The sequence below is a fragment of the Podarcis cretensis genome (assembly GCF_951804945.1).
Source record: "Podarcis cretensis genome assembly, chromosome: 10".
NCBI lineage: Eukaryota > Metazoa > Chordata > Lepidosauria > Squamata > Lacertidae > Podarcis > Podarcis cretensis.
Genome location: NC_137179.1, coordinates 77146366 through 77173543, shown reverse-complemented (window position 1 = coordinate 77173543; position 27178 = coordinate 77146366). Strand labels below are relative to the sequence as shown.

At 44.9% G+C, this 27178-nt stretch overlaps 1 protein-coding gene across 11 annotated transcripts in view; it reads left to right on the top strand.

Moving 5' to 3' along the window:
• Window positions 1–27178, top strand: part of LMNTD1 (lamin tail domain containing 1) — a 237975-nt gene that overhangs the window by 131115 nt on the left and 79682 nt on the right. For all 11 annotated transcript variants that reach the window (XR_013843021.1, XR_013843022.1, XR_013843023.1 and 8 more), the window contains exons 6-9: window positions 15246–15432; window positions 15784–15903; window positions 20469–20674; window positions 26014–26186. Coding sequence is in view for 8 of the 11 variants with exons in the window: in XM_079993315.1 (XP_079849441.1) it covers window positions 15246–15432; window positions 15784–15903; window positions 20469–20674; window positions 26014–26186 (686 nt within the window). In the remaining 3 variants the exon portion in view is untranslated. The remainder of the gene's footprint in view (window positions 1–15245; window positions 15433–15783; window positions 15904–20468; window positions 20675–26013; window positions 26187–27178) is intronic.

Sequence of the window (27178 nt, the reverse complement as noted above, 5' to 3'; positions counted from 1 at the left end):
TGGGCGTTTCTTGAACTTCTTCCAGCAAAGAAGCTCTTTGACGCCTAGTCTCCGCCTACTCTCCCTGTGCGGAAGCCTTCTGCGCAAGGAGGGTGTGGGCAGCGGAGGACCCGTGCTCTCCCCGCTGGTCCCCGGCGAGGAGTCATGGAACCGCCTCGCTGATTCCCCCATCTGCCCCCCTTCTCCACTGGTGCTACACTGATTTCCTTCCCCAGAAGATGGGCTGCTTCTCCCCATCCTGGGACGCTCTTCGGAATCCCTCTGGAGCCCTCTCTCTCCCTCTGGCTCCGATGGCAGTTCCCTGACAATACCGCTGAATTGTTAGCAATCTGTGAAACCTTAATGTATGAGACCCAGCAGCAGACAGGGATGGGGTGCGACAGAGCTGGGGGATTAACAAAGTAGGTAGGCTGCACCTCCATCTTATTTTGCAGCTATGGGGGTATTAAGGAGAAAAGCACAAGCTCCAGGCTGTTCCTGGCAATTCTAATTACATCATGCTCTGGGGATCACGAGTGATCTCTGATGCATCTCCCAGGTGGTACCCAAGCATACTGAAAATAGGGGAGAAATACTGATGAGCTAGATGTTTCTTTGAAGTATCCATCTTATACAGTCGTTCCTTGGTTCTCAAACACCTTGTGACTTGAACATTTGGCTCCCAAACACCGCAAACCCGGAAATGAGTGTTCTGGTTTGCAAACTTTTTTTTGTTTTTTTTTATAAAAAAATAATATTTATTATTTTTAAAACTTACAAAAAGGAAAGAAAAGAGAAGAAAAAAGACAACAATAAAAAAACAACAATAAAAGGAAAAAACAATACAATACAATATATAAACAATACAAAACACAACATTACCCTAAACAAAACAAAACAAAAACAATTTAAAAACATACATTATACCATTTCAGTAGTCTATCTTTCATACCCTTGTTTCATAGACCTCCTCTCACCTCCCTTTTTGTATTCCACTTCTATTAATTGTTTCAGCAATTCCTTTCCATCTTTCTCTATTTTCTGTCATATAAATATCTTAACTTATTTTTACCCTTATTTTCCATCAATACTATAATGCTTATTTATGCTTAACTCCTTATAACATTTCAACTAAAGCCATAAGATTTCATTCCAACATTTTTCTAACACTCTGTAATTTTACAATATTTCTGTTTCTGAAAATAAACTTTAAAACTTTTCCCAATCTTCTTCCACCATCTCTTCTCCCTGGTCTCGGATACTGCCAGTCATTCGTCAATTCCAAATAGTCCATCAACCTGGTGATCTTCTGTCCGAGGCTCTTAACTCTTTTCCAAGTCCCTTCTGCAGGTCTTCTTCATATTTATACATGCACTTTACTTTGTCTTCTACTGATCTTGTTCTTATTTTCCCTGGAAGAATGGCAGATGCAACTGATAGACTATATGGAATTGGCGGAGATGACGGGCAGAATCCGAGACCTGGGAGAAGAACTGGTGGAGGAAGATTGGAAGAAATTCAAGGACTATCTACAAAAATATTGTAAATTGTATGATTGTTAAGAAAGATGTAAGATCAGCAAAAACATGGCTTCAACAAACTAATTATAAAGAATACAAATTTAAATTTAATTGGAAGATGAAAAGATAAATTTTGGATAAGTAACATTTTATAATTAAGTGTCAATAAGAGTATGTTAAAGTTTAAAATTTGAAATATTAATATTGAAAAATTATATTATATGAATTAAACCAAGTTAATAATTTGCTGGTAAAATTTATGAGCTTAGAAAGCAGGAACAAGGGTTGTGAGGAAGTCCAAAGATGAATATGAAATGTGGATTTTGGAAAAGATTGTGTTATTACCTATGTATTTTATTGTTAAACTAAAATTTAATAAATATTATATATAAAAAAAGATCTTGTTCTTATTTTCCTTCCTTTGATACTGAAGAGCAGATCTCGGGGAAGCTCCAACTTAGCAATGCTTTTATTCCTTCTCGACAGGTCAACCAAATCTCCATGGTTAAATCTAAAATCCATAAGGTATTTCAGGACATGTTTCAAAATTCCTCCAAATCCAAAGGCCCCCACAGCTCCAATCTCCTCACGACCCAAGTCCAAATCCCAAAAGTCAGTAAATCCCTGCAGGAAGGGATCTATCCAACTTTCCTTCTCCAGTCCAGGCAGGGCTCCGATCCTCAAAATCTGACTTTTTCTAAATTCAATCATAAAAGGCCTCAACTTATAGTCCTCAATTTGCCTCTGTAAGGCTGGGGCTCCCACTTGTATTACTTTAGGTTCAACAACAGCAACTTTCTCCTTCGCCTTCTCAACAATTTGCCCTGTCAAAGTAGATTCCTGTATCAGATCCTGAATAATTTCTGTATTGATGTTCACTTTTTGTCCCAAATTAGTCACTTTTCCCCCCAAGTTAGTCACTTTTTGTCCCAAGTTATCAATTTTTGTAGTCATGACATCTGTCTTCTTGTGGAGTTGTTCCAACGAGTGACTTATCTTGCATAATGCAATCACTAAAGCTTCTTCTGTCAACATTCTCAAATAGTCCAAGGTCAATCCCTGATTCTCACAGTCTCTTATCTTGCAGCTGGTTCCCCCAGCTCAGCTCTTATAACAGTTTCAAAGGCTCCCTCTAGAGGGAAACAGTTTCTATTTGTGTCAATCCTTTTAAGCACAGTTCAAACAGTAAATATAGTTTCAATTTTCAGTTACTTTTCCTACTTTTTAAACGCAGAAGAGGACAATGGAAACAATATATTTCTCTTATTTAGCTAACTGTCAAGATACGTTCTATTCACAGCCAATGAACTTCAAAACGTCAATCTTACTGGCAGAACCCTTTCCAGGTTCAGAGCAGTGGTGATTTAATTTTCAACACTCTCTCCTGCAGGCTTGCGCGATCCAAAATTTCTGGGTTAGCGCCTCTGGCAATGGCGGAATTCCTCTGATCGGGAGGAATTTACTCCGTGGAAACAGGGTCTGGCCGCCACAGCGAAGGCGGAGACCCACTGGTTTGCAAACTTTTTTTGGAACCCGAATGTCTGAGGTGGCTTAACCCATGCTCTACTGTATGCGCATAACTTAGCTGTATTGTGTCCACAGAGGACAAAGGTTGTAGTTGAATATTTCTTCTTTGTTGTTAAATAATTTTTTTTTGTTTTTCACAATTTAATTCCACATTAACATCAATCAAAAAGAACATTTTTACCCCCCAGTCCCCAAAACCTTTTCTTCAAGATTCCATGAATCTGTGGACTTCCCTCCATCCCATCTTCTGGTTCTTTATGTAAACAAAATAATAATAATAATAATAATAATAATAATAATAATAATAATAATAATATATTATTTATACCCCACCCATCTGGCTGGGTTTCCCCAGCCACTCTGGGTGGCTTCCAACAAAACACTAAAATACAATAACCTATTAAACATGAAAAGCTTCCCTAAACAGGGCTGCCTTAAGATGTCTTCTGAATGTCAGGTAGTTGTTTATCGCTTTGACATCTGGTGGGAGAGCATTCCACAGGGCGGGTGCCACTACCGAGAAGGCCCTCTGCCTGGTTCCCTGTAGCTTTGCTTCTCGCAGTGAGGGAACTGCCAGAAGGCCCTCAGCGCTGGACCTCAGCGTCCGAGCAGAACGATGGAGGTGGAGACGCTCCTTCAGGTATACTGGGCTGAGGCCGTTTAGGGCTTTAAAGGTCAACACCAACACTTTGAATTGTGCTCGGAGACGTACTGGGAGCCAATGTAGGTCTTTCAAGACCGGTGTTATGTGGTCTCGGCGGCCACTCCCAGTCACCAGTCTAGCTGCCGCATTCTGGATTAGTTGTAGTTTTCGGGTCACCTTCAAAGGTAGCCCCACGTAGAGCGCATTGCAGTAGTCCAAGCGGGAGATAACTAGAGCATGCACCACTCTGGCGAGACAGTCCGCGGGCAGGTAGGGTCTCAGCCTGCGTACCAGGTGGAGTTGGTAGACAGCTGCCCTGGATACAGAATTGACCTGCGCCTCCATGGATAGCTGTGAGTCCAAAATGACTCCCAGGCTGAGCACCTGGTCCTTCAGGGGCACAGTTACCCCATTCAGGACCAGGGAGTCCTCCACACCAGCCCGCCCCCTGTCCCCCCAAAACAGTACTTCTGTCTTGTCAGGATTCAACCTCAATCCATTAGCCGCCATCCATCTTCCAACCGCCTCCAGGCACTCACATAGGACCTTCACCGCCTTCACTGGTTCTGATTTGAAAGAGAGGTAGAGCTGGGTATCATCTGCATATTGATGGACACCCAGTGCAAACCCCCTGATGATCTCTCCTAGCGGCTTCATATAGATGTTAAAAAGCATGGGGAGAGGACAGAACCCTGGGGCACCCCACAAGTGAGGGCCCAGGGGTCTGAACACTCATCCCCCACCACCACTTTCTGAACACGGCCCAGGAGAAAGGAGCGAAACCACTGTATAGCAGTGCCCTCAGCTCCCAGCCCCTCAAGACGGTCCAGAAGGATGTTATGGTTGATTGTATCAAAGGCCGCTGAGAGATCCAGCAGAACTAGGAAACAGCTCTCACCTTTGTCCCTAACCCGCCAGAGATCATCAACCAGTGCGACCAAGGCAGTTTCAGTCCCATGATGAGGCCTGAATCCCGATTGGAAGGGATCCAAATGGTCCGCATCCTCCAGGCGTGCCTGGAGTTGTTCAGCAACCACCCGCTCAATCACCCTGCCCAAGAACGGAAGATTTGAGACTGGGCGATAGTTGGCCATACTGGCCGGGTCTAAAGATGTTTTTTTAAGAAGCGGTTTAATGACCGCCTCTTTCAGCGGGTCTGGGAAGGCTCCCTCACAGAGGGTAGCATTCACCACCCCGCAGAGCCCATCGCCCAGCCCTTCCCGGCTCGCTTTTATCAGCCAGGATGGGCAAGGATCAAGGAGACAGGTGGTTGGTTTCACTCGTCCAAGCAGCCTGTCCACATCCTCGGAGGTAACAAATTGAAATTGTAAAATTCACTTACAATTCCATATCCATTTACCCAATTTTCTAATAATTACACATAGTTAATCAAAACTTACTAACATCTGTGGTTAACTATTATGTTTTCTTCTAATTTTATCCCCATCCCTACTAATTACAAACATTTAATCAAAGCCTGCTAATGTACCAATATCTACAATATTTTGCACATAAAGAGTAACCATTTCCAAGACTATTTCCCATTCTTTTTCCTAACTTTGGCATACTTTAATTTCATCAGCAGACATCTGTCAGTTGAGGCAAGTTCCAAATCCAGCTTGTCTTCTCTTCAAACTTCTCTCAGTCCCAAAGGTTGTACTTTCTGCCTCATTTTCTCCACCACGATCGCCTCAAGTGTTTTCTGCCTAAACCACAAAAATTCCAAATCTACCCTTTTGTAGTTTTTTCATATCAATAATTTTTCCGTTTTCAGGCTTCCTCTCCAACTTTTCCCTAGGAACATCCCCTTCCTCAGTTCTCCCTGTCCAAGACTCTATTAGTTCAGTTGGTTCTGTTACCCTTTTAATGCTTTGATCCATTCAGGTTGTAAACTCATCTGTTATTTTAGCCATAATTTCCTTCATCTCTCTCATAAATTCTTTTTTCAATTCAGAAAAAAGATTCACCTATTCAAATTGAAATTTATCCCCCGGGTCCTGTACTTGGGCCCTTCTGTCCAAACTCAACTCTGACTGTTTAATCATTGTCATATTTTCGTCTTTCCATTGTTCTCAAAACAGCCAGTTTTCACCACCACCTTATCAGTTTCAAGACCATTCCATGTAAGTTCTCAGTAAACAGTAACAGTTTCTGTGCTTTCCCCTTCTTTTGACCTGTTTACTTTATACACATATGCAGTTTAACATAAAACCCAAATTTTATGTTGATATTCATATATTACAAATATCTACCTTAAGAAAGAGTCAGAAACAATATATCCATAAGAATTACCACATAATTGTCCAGGAAAGAGAGTACTAAATTCAGTATCCAATTTTCAAAAATGTCTCAGGGTAGAATGAAGAGTTGCAGCACTTGAAGATCCTTATAAATAGATATATCAACTGTTATGTACTGAAGTTCTCACCCTGGGCCAGCAGGGGGATACTGTAGATAGTTATGCAAATGAAGGATCGAAAGTGACGTTCAGTGATTGGATAGTTGATAGTTTTAGAAAGTTGCTACAGTTACGTTGTTCTGGAGCTCTATATAAGCAGGCTGACTGAGCTCTTCAGTTCAGTTCTGTTCTGGCCTCTGAATAAAAAAGAGCTGTTTGAAGAATCGCTGTGTCGTTTGACATGTTCGCCCACAACTTAACACTGGCGACAAGGATGGGATCGATGGACCTCAGAGCACAGCCAGATGCGGTCACCCTTTGAGCAGAGCTGAATCACTGAGCGAAATCACTGAACAGAACCAATTCAGAGCTGACTGTTCTGGCTAGAGCATGGTGTTCCATCCATCGCCCTCCACGCCAGCATCGGAATCATGCCTTCACTTGTGCCTCTACTGCCGTTTGTGCCAGCCTCTGAATCATGGGACTCTTACCTCACTCGGTTCGACTGCTACCTTCAAGCCAACGAGCTGACAAAGGAGCAGAAGCAGGGACTATTCCTCAGCCTCTGTGGGCCTGAGGTGTTTGAGACGGCCCGAGCATTGGTTGCGCCTGAAGCAGTGCAGGCAACACCATGGGACACGATTCAAGAGAAGCTCCACAACCACTACGTGCCAAAGCCGTCCAAGATTGCTGCCTGTGGGCACAGGACATTGGGTATAATATCATGTTTGAAGACTGGGAAAGGTTCTGGACCGTTGGGCTGAATTTCACTGCATGTAATGCTTTGAAAGAAAATGTTATGAAAATGATATATAGATGGTACATGACCCCAGTCAAACTAGCAAAAATATACCACTTGTCTGATAATAAGTGTTGGAAATGTAAAGAAAATGAAGGAACTTTCTTTCACCTCTGGTGGACCTGCCCTAGAGTGAAGGCTTTCTGGGAAATGATATATAATGAGCTGAAAAAGGTATTTAAGTATACCTTCCCTAAGAAACCAGAGGCCTTCCTTCTGGGTATTGTCGGCCAGAGGGTGTTAAAGAAGGATCGAACATTTTTTATGTATGCAACAACAGCAGCAAGGATACTCGTTGCCAAGCACTGGAAAACCCAAGATTTACCCACACTGGAAGAATGGCAGATGCAACTGATAGATTATATGGAACTGGCTGAGATGACTGGCAGAATCCGAGACCTGGGAGAGGAGACGGCAAAAGAAGACTGGAAGGAATTCAAGACCTACCTACAGAAACATTGTAAATTGTATGAATGTTAAGAAGGATGCTAGATTGGAAGTAACTTGGCACCATTAAGCTAGATGAAGTGAAGTATGAAGATAAGTTAAATTGAAGAAAAGATAAACTTTGGATAATTATCAGGTTAAATTTAAATTTTATAGATTTGAATAAAAAATATCTAAAATTAGAGATATAACATTGGAAAAATAGATAATAAGAATGGAAATAAGGGGATAAATTGCTGGTTAGACATTTATAAACTGGGAACGCAGGAGCGGGAGATGTGAGGGAGTCCAAAGAAGTTAAGAAAATATGTTATGATATGTGTTATTTTGTTTCTTTCTTTATTTGTATGGTAACCAAAAAATCTTTAATAAATATTTATTAAAAAAAAAAAAAGATTGCTGCCCGCCATGCATTCTACCACCAGAACCAGGCAGAGGGGGAGTCAATCAACAACTACACCACCGCCCTCCGACAGACTGCAATGCACTGTGAGTTCCGAGACTTAGACATTGCCCTGATGGATCGAATTGTCTGCGGGGTCCGGGACATCCGTCTGCAACGGCGTCTCCTCACCAAGCCAGACCTCACGCTGCAGAAGGCCATTAAGGAGGCCGTGGCCTTGGAAGCTGCCGAATGCTCCGCCCAGGAGATCCGCAAGGCCAGCAGCCCGTGTCTTGCTAGGAAGCCAGTTCCAGTGCATCACGAAGAGGCCAGCAGTGATGAGGCATCCTCCAGTGAAGACGATGACATGCACCAGACAAAGCGGGAGCACAGGAAATTCCAACAGAAGTCCAAGGGCCAATCAGAATGTGCCGGCTGTGGAGGCAACCCTTCCCGTGCCAAGTGTCGATTCAGAGATGCCATCTGTCGGAAGTGTTCCAGAAGGGGCCACATCGCTAAGGTCTGCCGATCGGCTCCGTCTGACACCCCCCCTTCACCAACTCGCAAGTCCAAGTCTTCATTCCAGTCCGCCAAGGAAAGCTGTTTCACTCTCACCGACTGCCGCTGCCTGTCTGGAACCACGATTGGCCAAACCGACTCGCCCACGCGACACAAGCTGAACGTCATGGTGCTCATTGAAGGAGCTCCATGTGACATGGAGATCGACACCGGGTCTGCCCTGTCCATCGTGTCTTGGAGCACCATCAAAAGACTGGTACCCAGAGTATCCAAAAGGCAACTCGACTCTCACAACATACACCTGAGACACTACCAGGGAAACGACATTCCCGTGGTAGGCGTTGGCCGGTTCCAGATCGCCTTCAAGGATTTTTCGGGCCTGCTCCAACTGGTGGTGTTCGAAGGTCAGTGGCCAAGCCTCCTAGGGCTAGACTGGTTTGATGCCCTCGGCCTGGAAGTCACCGGCATCAACTGCATCTCTAACGCAGAGACTGAGGGTCTGGTCAAAGATTTTGCCAAGGTTTTTGACGGCACTTTGGGGCAATATACAGGTACGCCCATCTCCTTTAGTCTTGATCCACAAGTCACCCCCATCAAGCTAAAGCCACGCCAGGTTCCCTTTGCTCTCAAGGCTAAGGTGGACGAACAACTGGACAAGCTGATCGCCCAAGGAGTTTTGGAGCCAGTTGACCACGCCAAGTGGGAAACCCCCATCGTCACGCCTGTCAAGCCAGATGGGTCGGTGAGAATCTGCACTGATTACAAGTTCACGATCAACAAGGCACTTCAGCAGCACACTTATCCGGTTCCTGTTGTCCAACACCTGGGTGAGGGTAAGGTCTTTGCTAAGCTGGACCTTGCCCAAGCCTATCAACAACTGCCCGTCAATGGTGCCACTGCTGAAGCCCAGATGATCGTCACCCACCGAGGGGCATTCCATTGCCGCCGTTTGCAGTTCAGGGTGAGTGTGGCTCCTGGCATCTTCCAAAGCCTTATGGAGCGTCTCCTGCAAGGGCTTCCGGGCGTGGTACCATATTTTGATGACGTATTGGTGTCCGCAGACTCACACCAGCAGCTGAGCGCCTCCGTGCCGTGCTGACCAGGTTCCAGGAGGCCGGGCTCAAGGTAAAGAGGGAGAAGTGCCAGATCGCTGTTCCACAGGTGGAGTTTCTGGCCTTCACCCGACCACATCCAAGATCCGCGCTATCCAGCAGGCCCCCATTCCAAAGAACAAGACGGAGTTGCAGGCGTTCCTGGGACTGCTGAACTTTTATAAAATGTTCCTGCCCCACAAAGCCACGGTGGCTGAGCCTCTTCACCGACTCCTCAGCACAAAGATACCTTGGTCCTGGGGTCATTGGTAGACAGCGGCCTTCAACGCGGTCAAGGCTCTCCTTTCATCGGACAGTGTACTGGTACAGTACAGTGAAGCCAAGCCACTGGTCCTTGCCTGCGACGCCTCACCTTTTGGCATCAGCGCTGTCCTTAGTCACCATTTTCCAGACAGAAGAGAAGCACTGCTCGCCTACTTTTCCAGGACGCTATCTCTGACTGAAAGGAATTACAGCCAGCTCGACAAGGAGGCACTGGCACTTGTGGCTGGAGTGAAGAGGTTCCATGAATACCTCTACGGCAGGACTTTTGACCTCATCACTGACCACAAGCCACTCCTGGGCCTCCTCGCCATTGATCGTCCAACTCCACTGGTCCTCTCGCCGCTCATGCTGCGATGGACTGTTTTCCTGGCTGCCTACCACTACCGGCTCGTCCATCACCCCGGGAAATCGATGGGCCATGCTGACGCCCTCAGCCGTTGCCCTCTTCCAGCGTTTGTGGAAGACCCGGCTCCTGCTTCATCGCTCCTCCTGATTGAGGATCTACCGGCAGTGCCTGTATCTGCTGCCACTGTGGCCTCTGCATCTGCCCAGGATCGCACCATCTTCGTTGGACTGGTCATGTTGTGCGGATGCCTGATGATTGTCTTCCAAAGCAACTACTCTATTCCAAACTTAAAAATGGAAAGCGTAATGCTGGTGGTCAACAAGAGAGGTTTAAAGACTCTCTAAAGGCAAATCTTTAAAAATGTAGTATAAACACTGACAACTGGGAAACACTGGCCTGCAAGCGCTCCAGTTGGAGAATAGCCTTGACCAAAGGTATCATGGGCTTTGAAGATACTCGAACTCAGGACAAAAGGGAGAAAGGTGCTAAGAGGAAGGCACGCTTGGCAAATCCACACAGTGATCAACTCCCGCCAGGAAACCAATGTCCCCACTGTGGAAGGACGTGTGGATCCAGAATTGGCCTCCACAGTCACTTACGGACTCATTTTTAAAATTGTGTTTATGGAAGACAATCTTACTCGGCTATGAAGGATCGCCAGAGAGGAAGAAGAAGACACTTTTCATAGAATTGTGGGTCATGCTGACCAATACTATAATCAACTGAGTTACATGTTGAAAAGAAACACACATAAACTGTTAATCTGGCATGAGTATCTGAGGCTGCAAAAATATGTCAGTTTGACCTGAGTTGCTGTAAATGTGCTTTTGGGAAATTAATAATTGTCGGATTAAACACCCACAAACCAGAACTATCAGCAAAAGAGAACAAGGCTTGAACATACCGCAGTATGTATAAAACAAACAATTCTTACACTGCATCAGATATATGGAGTTGCTGCATTTTTTTGGCTTTCTGTGGTTCTCTAACACGTCCTGAAATAATTATTAACACCTAGTGGGGGCTGGGGGTGGACAGCTCTGTCAATGGAGTTGCCTTAACTAAGTAAAAGTCCAGAGATAAATCTGTTTCTTTCCAGTACCTACAGGTGATTGTGTCTGTTCTGTCCAGTAGTCCCTCGACTCCCTAAAAAACGTTGTTGTTTTTTAAACCCAGAACCTTTGTCTCATTTTTGCTCTGTCATTTCTGGGGGGAAATACCATTTCTGTAAAAAGCAGAGTACATTAACTCTTAATCATTTCAACACATTGCCTCTTGGTGGGTTGTTTTTGTTATTTTAAGTAACATTCTCTTGACTCCAGTAAGAAGGAAACTACCAAAGCAGGGAAAGGGAGAGGATACTTCAAGATAATAATAATAATAATAATTTATTATTTGTACCCCGCCCATCTGGCTGGGTTTCCCCAGCCACTCTGGGCGGCTTCCAACAGAGATGAAAAATACACTAAAATATCACATATTAAAAACTTCCCTGAACAGGGCTGCCTTCAGATGTTTTCTGAATGTCAGGTAGTTGTCCATCGCCTTGACATCCGATGGGAGGGCGTTCCACAGGGCGGGCGCCACCACCGAGAAGGCCCTCTGCCTGGTTCCCTGCAACTTGGCCTCTCGCAGTGAGGGAACCGCCAGAAGGCCCTCGGAGCTGGACTTCAGTGTCCTGGCAGACCGATGGGGGAGGAGACGCTCCTTCAGATATACTGGACCGAGGCCATTTAGGGCTTTAAAGGTCAGCACCAACACTTTGAATTGTGCTCGGAAACGTACTGGGAGCCAATGTAGGTCTTTCAAGACCGGTGTTATATGGTCTCGGCGGCCGCTCCCAGTCACCAGTCTAGCTGCCGCATTCTGGATTAGTTGTAGTTTCCGGGTCACCTTCAAAGGTAGCCCCACGTAGAGCGCATTGCAGTAGTCCAAGCGGGAGATAACCAGAGCATGTACCACTCTGGCGAGACAGTCTGCAGGCAGATAGGGTCTCAGCCTACGTACCAGATGGAGCTGGTAAACAGCTGCCCTGGATACAGATTTGACCTGTGCCTCCATGGACAGCTGTGAGTCCAAAATGACTCCCAGGCTGCGCACCTGGTCCTTCAGGGGCACAGTTACCCCATTCAGGACCAGGGAATCCTCCACACCTGCCCGCCTCCTGTCCCCCAAAAACAGTACTTCTGTCTTGTCAGGATTCAACCTCAATCTGTTAGCCGCCATCCATCTTCCAACCGCTTCCAGACACTCACACAGGACCTTTACCGCCTTCACTGGTTCTGATTTAAAAGAGAGGTAGAGCTGGGTATCATCTGCATACTGATGAACACCCAGCCCAAACCTCCTGATGATCCCTCCCAGCGGCTGCATGTAGATGTTGAAAAGCATGGGGGAGAGGACAGAACCCTGAGGCACCCCACAAGTGAGAGCCCAGGGGTCTGAACACTCATCCCCCACCACCACTTTCTGAACACGGCCCAGGAGGAAGGAGCGGAACCACTGTATGACAGTGCCCCCAGCTCCAGCCCCTCAAGACGGTCCAGAAGGATGTCATGGCCGATGGTATCAAACGCCGCTGAGAGATCCAGCAGAACTAGGAAACAGCTCTCACCTTTGTCCCTAGCCCGCCGGAGATCATCAACCAGTGCGACCAAGGCAGTTTCAGTCCCATGATGAGGCCTGAATCCCGACTGGAAGGGATCCAAATGGTCCGCTTCTTCCAGGCGTGCCTGGAGTTGTTCAGCAACCACTCGCTCAATCACCTTGCCCAAGAATGGAAGGTTTGAGACTGGGCGATAATTGGCCATCGTGGCCGCATCTAGAGATGGTTTTTTAAGAAGCGGTTTAATAACCGCCTCTTTCAGCGGGTCTGGGAAGGCTCCCTCACGGAGGGAAGCATTCACCACCCCACGAAGCCCATCGCCCAGTCCTTCCCGGCTAGCTTTTATAAGCCAGGATGGGCAAGGATCCAGGAGACAGGTGGTTGGCTTCACTCGTCCAAGCAGCCTGTCCACATCCTCGGAGGTAACAGATTGGAATTGATCCCACACAACTTGACCAGACAGGACTCTAGCACTCTCCCGCCCCGGCCCTGCTCCCATGGTGGAGTCTACTTCTTCCCGAATCTGAGCGATTTTATCTGCAAAAAAAATTGCAAAATCATTGCAGGAGAACATATGGCCCGTACTGGGCCCCGATGTTACAGGTGGTTCCGCTAAATTGTGAACCACCTGAAAGAGTCTCCTGCTGCTGTTTTCTGCAGATGCAATAGAGGCGGTGAAGAAAGTCTTCTTCGCCGTCGCTATCGCCACTTGGTAGGCTCGACGTTGAGCTCTAACCTGTGTCCGGTCAGATTCAGAATGGGTTATCCGCCACCGGCGCTCTAGCCGTCTCAATGATTGTTTCATTGCCCTCAGATCCGTGGAAAACCACGGGGCTCTCCGGGCTCCATGCAATCGGAGAGGGCGCTTCGGAGCCAAACAGTCAATAGCCCTCTCAGGCTTGGGCTTGGGCTGGTTCTGCTTATTTTCACAAGAAGCAGAACCAGCAGAGCTTTTCCTGGTCTTTGCCACTTCAGGCTGAATGTAGCACCCTCTAATATTTCTCTGATGAAAATAGGGACATGCAGGGTCAGCTCCAGATTGGGGTAAAGAGAAACAAGATGGGGGAAATAGAGACAGGGAGAAGCGGGGGGGAGAAATAAGATTTGTGCCACATGGAATGGAATAGGACAGAATATGTGACCTGAGAAATCAGCCCCAGTGATATACTCTTAGTTGGCAAGTTTCCAGACCAGAAACTACTTCTTGCTACCTACAACCTGTATCCAGACCCTGTGTCCCTATTTTACAGGGACGTCCCTGGTTTAGAGAAGCTGTCCTGGTTTCTGATTTGATCCCAGAATGTCCCACTTTTCCTTAGGATGTCCCTATTTTCATCAGAGAAATGTTGGAGGGTATGGAGTTATCCAATCCCCAAGCCAAGAAGGCAATCCTATATAGGGAATTTTTTAAATGTTTTTTTGTGTTTTTTATATATGTTGGAAGCTGCACAGAGTGTCGGGGGCAACCCAGTAAGATGTGTGAGGTATAAATAGTAAAATTATCATGATATAATAGGACACCCCTATTTTCATCGAAGAAATGTTGGAGGCTATGGCTGTCTCCAACCACTTGCAGGTCCAAGCCGTGCAATCCCCACTTCCTCCACTTAGATGAGCTCCCATCAAGGAGACCACACAGTTGAATGGAATCATATCAGGCCACAACTTTATTGACTACAGCTGGTTTGGCAAAGGCATTGGGTAAGCATTTATTTCCAGGCTGCCTATCGGAAAGAACATCATGGTCAACCTGGCAGTGGGGATTCCTGCCACTTACATCAACTAGGGGGATCCCCGCAGGGATCCCCGTCTCTAGGAGCGCTGAGGCCCAAAGCGCCAATCTGGGCGAATGGACAGAAGCAACTCCATCATGGATCCCTTTAACGGGATACCCTATTTCTGGATTGGAAGCTGAGAGTACAACCCCTCCCTCCAACCAAGGCAAAGGTTACCAAATGCCTAAACCGCCAAAGTTGTGATGCTTGCTACAGGTAGGCAAAACATCCAGGTCATAGCCAATTCGCCTGGTAGTCAAATTCCAACCGGCCCCACAAATATGGCAACCACCACAGCCAAAGCAAAGTCAATTCAATGAGTAAAGGCAAAAATTATGGGAGTGGGTGGATCCAATGAAGAAGAGCGGTGGCTTTGCAAGATGGCCAGCGCCTTGCCTCCTGCTGACGATGCAGGGCTGGGTGTCAGCGTCTGATCCCTTCCAGAGCGCAAGCTTCACCTTGCGCTCCCAGCTTGAAATCCTGCTCTGCGTCGGCCTGCCGAATTGGCCAATGGCAGGCTGGCATTGAAAGAGGGCTGTCCGGGGCTTGAGGGAACAATCAGGCTTCCCTCAGGTCCGCTCCCAGGTGATTTAAAACAGCCCACGCCAGCCCCCTAACGCCCAGCCCTTCTTGGGGTAAGCGGACTTCTGGGGGGTATACAGTGACTGTGCACTACACTTGGCTGGGTAGGAAGAGTGACTCTAAATGAGGCAGCAATGCCAGCTCCCGGTGGACCCCTACTCAATCTGAGCCCCATCAAGTGCCTTATTCTGCTGTCGATGGTGCTACCCATTGGGGGAGATTCCATGGGGAGGGACTAGGCATATATGGTAATCCCACCTTTTCTGTACTAGTAACCCCAGTATAAGTATAGATACAGTTGTTCCCAGGAGCCTGAAAAACACTGAACTCAGTTATCTTATTTTTAGTGCGGTTGGGAACCTTAAAATTGTTGAAGTTCATTCGCATGGCTATTATGTGAAGATACTGAACAGTTCTCCTGATAAAGAAGAGGGCATTGGAGATTATACACTCCAGCAGAACTTTGGCGGCCATCCAATAGCGATCTTCAAATTCCCCCCAAAGATCAGAATGAAGGCTAATTCTTCAGTAATGGTGAGCAAAATAACAAGGTGCATTGCAGGAGAGGTTTAGTAATCAGAGGGCTGCATTTGCTGTTATGTTGTGGAAAAATTCAAGGCAAAATTATGCAGCGTCTGACTGCTTGCTTCATAGAATCATAGAATCATAGAGTTGGAAGAGACCACAAGGGCCATCGAGTCCAACCCCCTGCCAAGCAGGAAACACCATCAGAGCACTCCTGACATATGGTTGCCAAGCCTCTGCTTAAAGACCTCCAAAGAAGGAGACTCCACCACACTCCTTGGCAGCAAATTCCACTGTCGAACAGCTCTTACTGTCAGGAAGTTCTTCCTAATGTTTATTCTTCCTGTTTCATTGTTGCAGGTCTGGGCTGCAGATTCTAAAAGACCTTCAAAACCTCCAACAGATTATCTCTGGAAGGAACTGGACAAGTTTAAACCAGGCCCAGAATGCACCACTATCCTTTGCAATCCTTCTGGGCAGGTACTTCTGATCATAGGAGCTAACGCCCCAAAAAAGTTGTCTTGTGATCAGTTATATGGGGCAGGGCTTACCTAGGCCCCAAAATATTTTATTCAAGTTGGCACCCCTGCTTCTGATAGCTACCTTCCAATTTTTTTATAGTAAACTGGGATTTCCTTGGGTTTGGCTTTCTTAAAACTTGACCACCATATTATTCCAGATCTTAATTAGAGATAAGGCTTATTGGTCAAAGGCCTTGACAAAGGCCAATTTTGCATTGTACCTTTAAGCACACTGTAGCCCCCAGATAGAATAACCTAGCTGTCACTTTTTAATTCCGATCAGTATATTAGAAGAAAGGGGAGGAACAGAGAACGTGGCTATGTGACACTTCTGAGAGAAAGGTGATAAGAAGGAAAGCAGGGCAGGGCTTTTGAAGGGACCTTAATAGCTATGTTGAAGAGAAAATGTCAGCAGGTATCACTTTTCCTATCCCTGCACAACAAGCATCAGGTCAGCCACATGGAGAATGTCAAATGATTTTGCCACATCAGAGCTATTTCCCTAGAAAAATAGAGGTGCCAGAACTCACCATGAACGCCTTCCCTGTTTTCTTAGAATGGCACTGGCCTGATTCTAAGGTGCTGGAACTGAACTCCAGTGAGTTCCAGTTTGTTTGGTTTTTTTTTAAAGCCCAGTGCCACTATACTTACTCCTATTATTATATTCTATATTAAGACTAGACAGATCTTCACACACAGCTACTGCTCCCAAGCAGTGGCGGTGCCAAAATTTGGCACCCCCCTCCTCTCGCCTTTCGTTCAAAGTCATTGTTGCGACACCCCTTGCGGCACCCTCTGAGCTCCATACCACTGCAGCTGAACCATGCTGCCCTCAATCCACCTCTGTCCCAAGGATACATCTCATATGGGGGCATTTCTCTTTTCACCTGGAAGAATGAGTACCAGATCTTTAGTTTCAAATAGCTGGTAAAGAAGGAAAGAATTCTGGGTGGGAGAAGAGGAGAAGAGAGAAATTTGGTTTGTTTCCCAAAAACTATACATTCACTGAAATGGAGCTATCCTTCAAAATGTGCACTTCTTCAATTTTGCGATGTAGGTTTTTTTTATTTAAAAAAATGTACAAAAATGCATTTATTAATGGAAGTAACATACAAAAACACATTGTTTTAGAAAAACCACTTGCCAAAATGTGTATATTAGGTATAATGGCATATAGAAATGTGTGTATTAGGAGAACCATGTGCTAAAATACTTATAAATTTTCATTGCAAAAACCATTGTTTTTCCAATGAAAATTCGTAAGTATTTTAGAGGAATGTAGAGAACTGAATTATTATTTTTTAAAATATTTTTATTAGCAATTTCAACATAGCAAATTATCAAACCATATAATTGCATACATTCTTCCCCCTTTTCCCCCACCCTTCCTTCCATCCCTCCCCTCCCCCCCAGAGACTTCCCTCAGCTCCTCTCTCTGATTTCTCAGCACATATTATTCTCTGCATGTTATAAAATTGTACATATCCTTACATTATCTATCTAACATGTTATCTTTTTTTTTGTTAGAGCGTTTATTAATTTTCCAGTAAGAACATCCAATTAACATATCAAATCAAATCCAATAAAAAAAACTAAAATTAAAAAGTCCAATTGTCTTCCAAATTATAGTCTTAATTTTTTGTTGACTTCCCACAATCTGAATTCCGAAGCATTTTCCAAATCATAGTTCTGCCTCTCATCATCAGTGTTTTCATAATTCAATATCCCAATTTTATCCTCCACATTTGTCTCTGGCTCTGTGATCCTCAATCATGTCAGAAGACAAATGATATTTTTTTTCATAGAGTGCAGATTTGCCCATGTATTTCAACTATTTTTGTTTTTCAATTGTGCCGCTTCATCTAATTGTATCCATTCAAGGCTTCTGACCAACTCTTTAAGGATTGTTATTTTGGCAGCTCCCAAATCGTTAATCTTTCCCGTCCAGCTGTTATCGAAGAAACAGAGAGAAACCTCTTTCAAAGACTCCTTGTTGATTTATTCTTAAGCTGCCTGTTTGCTGTGTAGTCATATATCAGTCAGTTGACGATTGATCAGCCTTTGGAATCCACCCAGTCCCCCCCCCTCCGGGCCCTAGAGGGGGGCTGCCAGACATCCATTTAGCCTTTTCTACTCACACAGTGAAAAAATTCTTTTTGCAAACAGTTGCATATATAATATTGTCTCCAGTCTTTGTGGCCGGCCATCAATTAGCTCCTGTTTCTGTTAATCAGGGAGATATTTCAAATATTCCGTAAGTGCTTAGTGGGTGAGCACCATTTTACTCTTTGTTTTCGCCTTTAACAGGTATTTTGAATCTTAAAAGAAAAGGCGGCTGCGGATAAGTTCCAATTATATATAGAAGTCCATCTGTATTCACCTTTTTAAAAGCAATTTAAGTTCTTAATGAGGCTTGGCATGAAAAACCAATTGTTAATGTTAGAAGAAAGAAAGAACATACCAAGCCCCTCCAGAGTCCACACATCATGATGAGGATCTCTTTGAAATTTGATCTTTTACACCAGAGACTGTACATACTGCAGTCCCCCCCCCCCCAGCTTCATCAGTTCAGAGCGTGTCTGTTTGTTTTTCGAATCTTTATATTTTCCCAAACAGATGTGTCCGGCTAGGGGAGTGGCATCGCAGGAGTGCCAGTCATTCCTTGCTCCGTGACCCAGTGCCCTGCCGTCTGCCACACCAGCAATCTGGGGCAAACCGCAGGTGACCAAGACAGTCCTCCCCTACCCTGGGGAGGCTGCCAGGGCTAATTACCCCCATATCAGCCCTGAATTATCAGAACGGCTGGGGTCCAGTCGTGTGGGAGTCCGCCATTTCCCACCGTCGGAAACAGGAAGTCTATCCAACATGTTATCAACCAATAAATTTGTGTATGTTTATTCAAAGCCTGCCAAGGAGTCCAGTTCATCTCGTTGTCTTTTTAGATAATTTGTAAAAAGCTCCCATTCTTCCTTAAAGTCACAGTTGTCCTTGTCCTGCAGTTTATATGTCAATCTAGCCAACTCTGCGTAGCTCATCAATTTCTCTTGCCACTGTTCCTTTGTCGGGGTTTCCTCATTCTTCCATCCTTGTGCTATCAAGACTCTTGCTGCTGTTGTAGCATACATAAATAAGTTCTTTGTTTTTCTTGGCAGGTCTTGTCCTACAATCCCTAACAAAAATGCTTCTGTTGTTTTTTTTAAAAAATGCCATTTTAAACATGTTTTTAATTCATTATATATCATTTCCCAATTTTTAAAAACTTCTCTACATTCCCACCGGGACGCGGGTGGCGCTGTGGGTAAAACCTCAGCGCCTAGGACTTGCCGATCGCATGGTCGGCGGTTCGAATCCCCGCGACGGGGTGCACTCCCGTCGTTCGGTCCCAGCGCCTGCCAACCTAGCAGTTCGAAATCACCTCCGGGTGCAAGTAGATAAATAGGGACCGCTTACCAGCGGGAAGGTAAACGGCATTCCGTGTGCTGCACTGGCTCGCCAGATGCAGCTTGTCACGCTGGCCACGTGACCCAGAAGTGTCTGCGGACAGCGCTGGCTCCCGGCCTCTTAAGTGAGATGAGCACACAACCCTAGAGTCTGGCAAGACTGGCCCGTACGGGCAGGAGTACCTTTACCTTTACATTCCCACCACATATGATAAAAAGTCCCTTCTTTTTCTCTGCATTTCCAACATGTATTTGACCCGGTTGTAGAGAACTGAATTTAAGGCTGGAAAAATGAGAAACCGAAGTTGTCAGTTCTATTCCTCCCTAGGTTCAGGGGTTAGTGATCAGCTGGTGTGCAGGCACAAGCTGGTCAGAAGCCTGGCTCAGGGGCAGAATATGTCTTTTGCACTCAGATGGAGCCAGGGTCATCCTCTGGCATCTCCATTTTAAAGGATCAGGTAACATATGTTGGGGAGAAACTTTGCTGGAGATTCTGGAATAGTAATTATTACTACTTATTAAATTTCTATTCATCTGAAGATCACATGCAGTTCACAACCTAAAAATACAAAATGAGAACACAAAATACATAATAAAAACAGAAAAAACCAATAACCACAAACACATTTAAAAGGGGATAGAATATTAATCAGCCAAAGGCCTGGTTAAAGAGAAACGTTTCATCTGGTGTCTAATATGTTTATATAGTATGCCTCCTCCACCTCTGACACTACATTTTGCACAGAAACCCTTAAAAATTAAATATTGTTCCAATCCTTTTACTAAGCACATAAAATAAATAATTAGGATTAACAGCTTGCAGCTTGGGGAAAAAACAAAAACATACACCTTTAACTTATCTGATGTTGCCCATCCCATCTTCAGTGATTGCTGGGCAGCACTGATTCCTGCTTGCCACAGATAACCAAGACCAGCCTTGGATAGGAATGGGGAAGGACTGCCTTGTTTCTTGATGCCTTTGGGGGATTTCAAGGTATGTGACGTTGGGCAGCCTGATAGTCCTAGAAACAGTTTGCCTGAACATGCAGTGCAGTAATTTAAGCTTTTACTCTTCTCCTTCTAGGCTGTCGCTTGGTTTACACCCATCAATTGGAACCAAAAGCAAACAAAGGAAGGAGAAGAGGGTGGCAGAATCTGTAGAAATTTAATACAGCCTATTATTGGCATGCGCCAGCAAAAAGACCGATGGCAACCCAGGATGTTTGACGTTTGGCAGGGAAATGTTGGTCAAAATCTTACAGGGACAAATGAACCAGAATTTATTCTACGGTATTGCACCTGAATCAATTTGCATTATTTATGTAATGGTTCATATTATATCATACTATCCAACTTTTTCTTACCTGCTAGTTTTTGGGTACAACAAAGATCACAGCCTCAAAAAGAGTGGTGCAAAAACAGGACTGTAGCTAGGGGGTGGTGAGGTGGGTGATGGGGGGGCCCACAAAAATTGGCTTTAAAATATGTCCATAAATATAAATATTGATTATTGCCTCATAAGAAATGGTTTTAAATAGAGGGTGAATTGAATGGGTGGGGGAGAGGCAGAAAGAAGAGCCGTGGCTGGGGGCGCAATCTGGACAGTTCTGCCAGGGGCGCAAGATCACCCAGCTACGGCTCTGTGCAAGAGTGTGACACTAGCACTCTGGGTTTGTCAGAGGCTCATGCCAGAGTGCTGGACCTTCAGCACTCTGGCGCAGCCCTGCTCACAAGACATGACCCGCCACAGCCACGGTCAGGTCCAGCAGGGCCTGCCACAGCCAGCCCCTCAAGATGAGGGGGGGCTCAGTCCCATCCCAATATATGGGGGGGGGGCTTGGGTGTCCTCAGTCCCATAGAGTTGGCACCTATGCTAATAATTAAAATGGCTTGTTTATTATAAGGATTCCTCACTGTTCTTTGGGAAGCTCAGAGTGGCTGTCTCCCCGGGGCTAAGATCCAAGATGTAACTGAACGACTGCAAGGAATCATAAAACCCACTGACAAATACCCCTTCCTCTTGGTTCATGTGGGAACCAATGACACTGCAAGCAATAGCCTCCAGAAGATCAAAAGAGACTATGAGGCTCTGGGCAGGAAATTGAAGCAATTAAATGCACAAATTGTCATCTCATCTGTCCTCCCAGTTGAACGACGTGGCCCAGGGAGAGAGGGAAAAATAGTGGAAGTGAACAGCTGGCTTCGCAAATGGTGTAAACAGGAATGGTTTGGATTCTTAGATCACGGACTGCAGTTGCTTGAAGATGGACTTCTGGAAAGCGATGGGCTGCACCTCACAACGGTTGGGAGGAATGTTTTTGCCAAAAATCTCAGAAACCTCATCAGGAGGGCTTTAAACTGACTAACGTGGGGGAGGGAGACAGTGCTCCTGAAGGTAGGAGTCTATCAATTGATGAAGATGATCATCCAAATGTCATAGACCAAATGGAGCAAACAGCACGCAGACCTGGTGGTGGGAAGAAAAAATCCTTAAATAAGAGACACGGGGGAATGATTAATGGACTTCAATGTCTGTAAACTAATGTGCAAAGCATGGGAAATAAACAAGATGAGCTTGAGCTCTTGGTACAGCAAACTAAATATGACATAATAGGCATCACTGAAACCTGGTGGGATAAGTCCCATGACTGGAATGTAATAATGGAGGGATACAATCTATTTGAGAGAAACAGACCAGACAAGAAAGGAGGAGGAGTGGCGTTATATGTCAGGGATGTGTATACCTGTGAAGAGATCCAAGATTTAGAACCTCAAAGCCAAAGTGAGAGCATTTGGGTCAAAATTAAGGGAGAGAAGAATAACAGGGACCTCATTGTGGGAGTTTACTATAGATCCCCAAGCCAAACGGAGGACATAGATGATGCCTTCCTGGAACAGATGGCCAAGCATGCAAAAGGAAGGGAGATAGTAGTAATGGGGGACTTCAATCACCCGGATATTTGCTGGATGTCAAACTCAGCCAAGAGCATAAGGTCAAACTGATTCCTCACTGGCCTTGCAGACAACTTCGTTGTCCAGAAAGTGGAAGAAGCAACAAGAGGAACAGCCATTTTAGATCTGGTCCTAACCAATGTTGATGACCTGGTTAGTGGGGTAGAAGTGGAAGGATCATTAGGCGCGAGTGATCATGCTCTTCTGAAGTTTACTATACAGCGGAAAGGAGCAGCCAAGCATACTAGGACTCAATTTCTTGACTTTAAGAAAGCCGACTTCATAAAACTTAGGGAAGTGCTGGGTGAGATCCCATGGACAGTAATATTAAAGGGAAAGGGAGTTCATGATGGCCGGGAGTTTGTTAAGAGGGAGATAGTAAAAGCACAACTTCAGGCAATACCAATGAGACGGAAACATGGAAGGTGCCTAAAGAAGCCAGGGTGGCTATCTAAAGAACTTTTAACTGAGTTAAGATTAAAAAAGGATGTGTACAAAAAATGGAAAAGGGGGGAAACCACCAAAGAGGAATTCAAACAAATAGCCAGCACGTGTAGACACAAAGTCAGAAAAGCTAAAGCACAGAATGAACTCAGGCTTGCTAGAGAGGTTAAAAGCAACAGAAAAGGCTTTTATGGGTATGTTCGTAGCAAAAGGAAGACCAAAGAAACAGTGGGGTCACTCAGAGGAGAAGATGGTGAAATGCAAACAGGGGACACAGAAAGGGCTGAACTCCTCAATGCCTTCTTTGCCTCAGTCTTCTCCGATAAAGAAAACAATGCCCGACCTGAAGAATTTGGAGCAAATGATTCAGCAGAGGAAACAAAGCCCAGAATAACTAAGGAGATAGTACAAGAATACTTGGCTAGTTTAGATGTATTCAAGTCTCCAGGGCCAGATGAACTGCATCCAAGAGTATTAAAAGAACTGGCAGATGTGATCTCAGAACCACTGGCAGTCATCTTTGAGAATTCCTGGAGAACAGGCGAAGTCCCAGCAGACTGGAGGAGGGCAAATGTTGTCCCTATTTTCAAAAAGGGGAAAAGAGAGGACCCAAATAATTACCGCCAAGTCAGTCTGACATCAATACCAGGGAAGATTCTGGAGCAGATCATTAAGCAAACAGTCTGTGAGCACCTAGAAAGGAATACTGTGATCACCAATAGTCAGCATGGATTTCTGAAAAATAAGTCATGTCAGACTAGCCTGATCTCATTTTTTGACAGAATTACAAGCCTGGTAGATGAAGGGAACGCAGTGGATGTAGCCTACCTTGATTTCAGCAAGGCATTTGACAAGGTGCCCCATGATATTCTTGTAAAGAAGCTGGTAAAATGCGGTCTTGACTATGCTACCACTCAGTGGATTTGTAACTGGCTGACTGACCGAACCCAAAGGGTGCTCATCAATGCTTCCTCTTCACCCTGGAGAAGAGTGACTAGTGGGGTGCCACAGGGTTCTGTCTTGGGCCCCGTCTTATTCAACATCTTTGTCAACGACTTGGATGATGGACTCAAGGGCATCCTGATCAAATTTGCAGATGACACCAAACTGGGAGGGGTGGCTAACACCCCAGAGGACAGGATCACACTTCAAAACAACCTTGACAGATTAGAGAACTGAGCCAAAACAAACATGATGAATTTTAACACGGAGAAATGTAAAGCATTGCACTTGGGCAAAAAAAATGAGAGGCACAAATACAAGATGGGTGACACCTGGCTTGAGAGCAGTACATGTGAAAAGGATCTAGGAGTCTTGGTTGACCACAAACTTGACATGAGCCAATAGTGTGACGCGGCAGCTAAAAAAGCCAATGCAATTCTGGGCTGCATCAATAGGAGTATTGCATCTAGATCAAGGGAAGTAATAGTGCCACTGTATTCTGCTCTGGTCAGACCTCACCTGGATTACTGTGTCCAGTTCTGGGCACCACAGTTCAAGAAGGACACTGACAAACTGGAACGTGTCCAGAGGAGGGCAACCAAAATGGTCAAAGGCCTGGAAACGATGCCTTATGAAGAACGGCTAAGGGAGCTGGGCATGTTTAGCCTGGAGAAGAGGAGGTTAAGGGGTGATATGATAGCCATGTTCAAATATATAAAAGGATGTCACATAGAGGAGGGAGAAAGGTTGTTTTCTGCTGCTCCAGAGAAGCGGACACGGAGCAATGGTTCCAAACTACAAGAAAGAAGATTCCACCTAAACATTAGGAAGAACTTCCTGACAGTAAGAGCTGTTTGACAGTGGAATTTGCTGCCAAGGAGTGTGGTGGAGTCTCCTTATTTGGAGGTCTTTAAGCAGAGGCTTGACAACCATATGTCAGGAGTGCTCTGATGGTGTTTCCTGCTTGGCAGGGGGTTGGACTCTATGGCCCTTGTGGTCTCTTCCAACTCTATGATTCTATGATTCTATGATTATATCACACCCTTCCTCCTTCACAAGCCCAGGGCAACAGCAATTCCAAGTACCTTTCTTTTTCCCTTCTGGAGGCTTCAGTTTTTAAAAGGCCTCACATAAACTTTTGCAAGTTTTTCATTGAAAGTGTGTAGAGGTTACTCAGCACAGACAAATCAATATGGAAGGAGTCCATGGAGATTGGGGAGGGGGTGGAAAGCCTACCAGCTAACATATCTTTTTGGGTTTTGCACTTAGTACTGCAGACTGGAATGCAAAAGACTGCAATTTCAATACAAGTCTAACGAGCAAAGTCTTTGGAATTCTGCTGGCAGGGTAGAATGGTAGTCTTTTAATTTAAAGCAGTTTAGCTGGATAAAGCTTTCTGCATGTAAATTCTTAGCTGTCTGTTCGCTAAAACATCATCTTCCAAAGTTGTATTTTGGAGGACACTGAATGCTCAACAAATGAAATTGTAGGAGCCTTGAAAGCTTGTATGCCATGGTCCAGATCTCCCTGAGGTGAGCCAGAGAAGCTATAGAAGGGTCAGACTCTGGTGAAATAAATGCCAGCTGACAACAAAAGAAGCAAACATAGCAAAGAACATGAGGTCCAGAGGAATGTATGAGGAGAGCCAAGGCCAACATTATGTTAATGTTATTTAAAATATTTAAATAGATCAGAATATTTATATTTAGGATCGTACTTTAAGGGGCAGGGAAGTAATAGCACCTGTGAGCAATCCAGATTGGATCTGGATCACATCAGTGAGGGAGGAGTGATTTATTCCCTCCTCCCTTAATGTTTTCCAAGTTAAAACTGCTCCTGTGAAGCTGCTCTGGGACCTGCAGGAGAAAACATGCAAGCCATCGTATGGTTACCTGTGAGTTTTCCTCTATGGCAAAATAGTTAAAGGGGGAGAAATTGTAATTAGGTAAATAGCATTGGGGGTGGCTCACATAGGATCACATCAATAATTTTTTTCAGCAGTGTTTCATCAATGCACCTGTGTGCACTGAAAACATAGAAGAGGGAAAAGATGCCAGGGAAAGTCAAGCTATGGGGAACTGCACATTCTGCAGCTCCAAAATTTATTTTGGAAATTCTCTTAGTTAAACTGGAATTCTGAGGGAGATACTAAACCAAATAAATGATAATGGGAATGTACAGAGAGAACCCTGTCATTTGTAGTGGGCACTGCAGTGTACAACACCCCCCCCCCCCATGCGTCAGTACATATAAAAGACTCTGTATGAAACCTCTTGCTTCTATTTCTACAGGGACGAAAAGATCCCACCCATCCTGTACCCCGTGCAAAGTTCTTGGTGCCAAAACCCAAGCTCTCCCACACATCCCCATTACACTGTGGGAAGATACATCCCGGCGGGCACTGAGGGGAGCCACGTGGGCAGACAAATGAGAACTCGGCTGGTAAAGCAGGATCCAGATACCGGTGAGTTAAAAGACATTTAGAGAATGAAGGGTGGTGTTTGTTTGTTTTTAAATACTGACAGAAGGAATTTAGAGAAAGTGACAAGAGCAAAAGATTTCTCGTAGGATCTTCTTTTGCATCAGCCTTGCCGATACTTATTGCTAACACATCCGTTGTGTTGGTACAAGATGTTTGTTGTTAGGGGTGTCTCTTTTTGGAAGCTGAAATGACACACTGAGCCACTACTGGGAGAGACCCGCTATGTTGCCTGTGCCTTGTTAATGAAGCAAGTGCGAAGAAGCTGCTCAGATACTGTGAACACCAGACAAAGCGGTGACACACACATACACACAGAAGGAAAAGGTTTCAATGTCTCCAGGGACACATTTCAGAAGGAGTGGTTAAAATTAAGAAAAAGCATGTTGCATAGCTATTTTAGATTTAGTTAGATGTCTGTGCCAGAAATGAGGGAGGGTTAGTTTTGGTACAAATAAGTACAATAGCACCAGGTAAAAAATACATAATCTATATACATAGACCTAATATAGAGAAAATCAGAGAAAATTACAATGGAATATAGTATAAAATTCAAACAGCATGACACCCATACAGTCATTCATCCAGCCTCAGTCACCAGCCATTCCACTCCACTCCACAGCCATTCAACTGCAGAGCTCTCATTGCCAAAATTAGATACTTTTCACTTAAATTTCACTGATTTCAAGGGGAGAATTAAACACATTTGGTATAGAGAACCCATATTGTAAATGCTCAAAACACACACTATTCTAATAGTGCACACCGTACTCATTAATTATACAAACTCTGTAATACAAAATATCCATTTATTAGGTGTGCTGCAGCAACATTTACATGACTGCTGTTCTGTTTCTTTACTTAGTTATCTGACCTCTAACCAGGTACTATATATCTCCTTTCTTGCTGCTTGAGATATTAGTGTGATAAACTCTTTGCTGCAGCTCTCCCTGTTGAATGAGAGACTCTCTTATGAT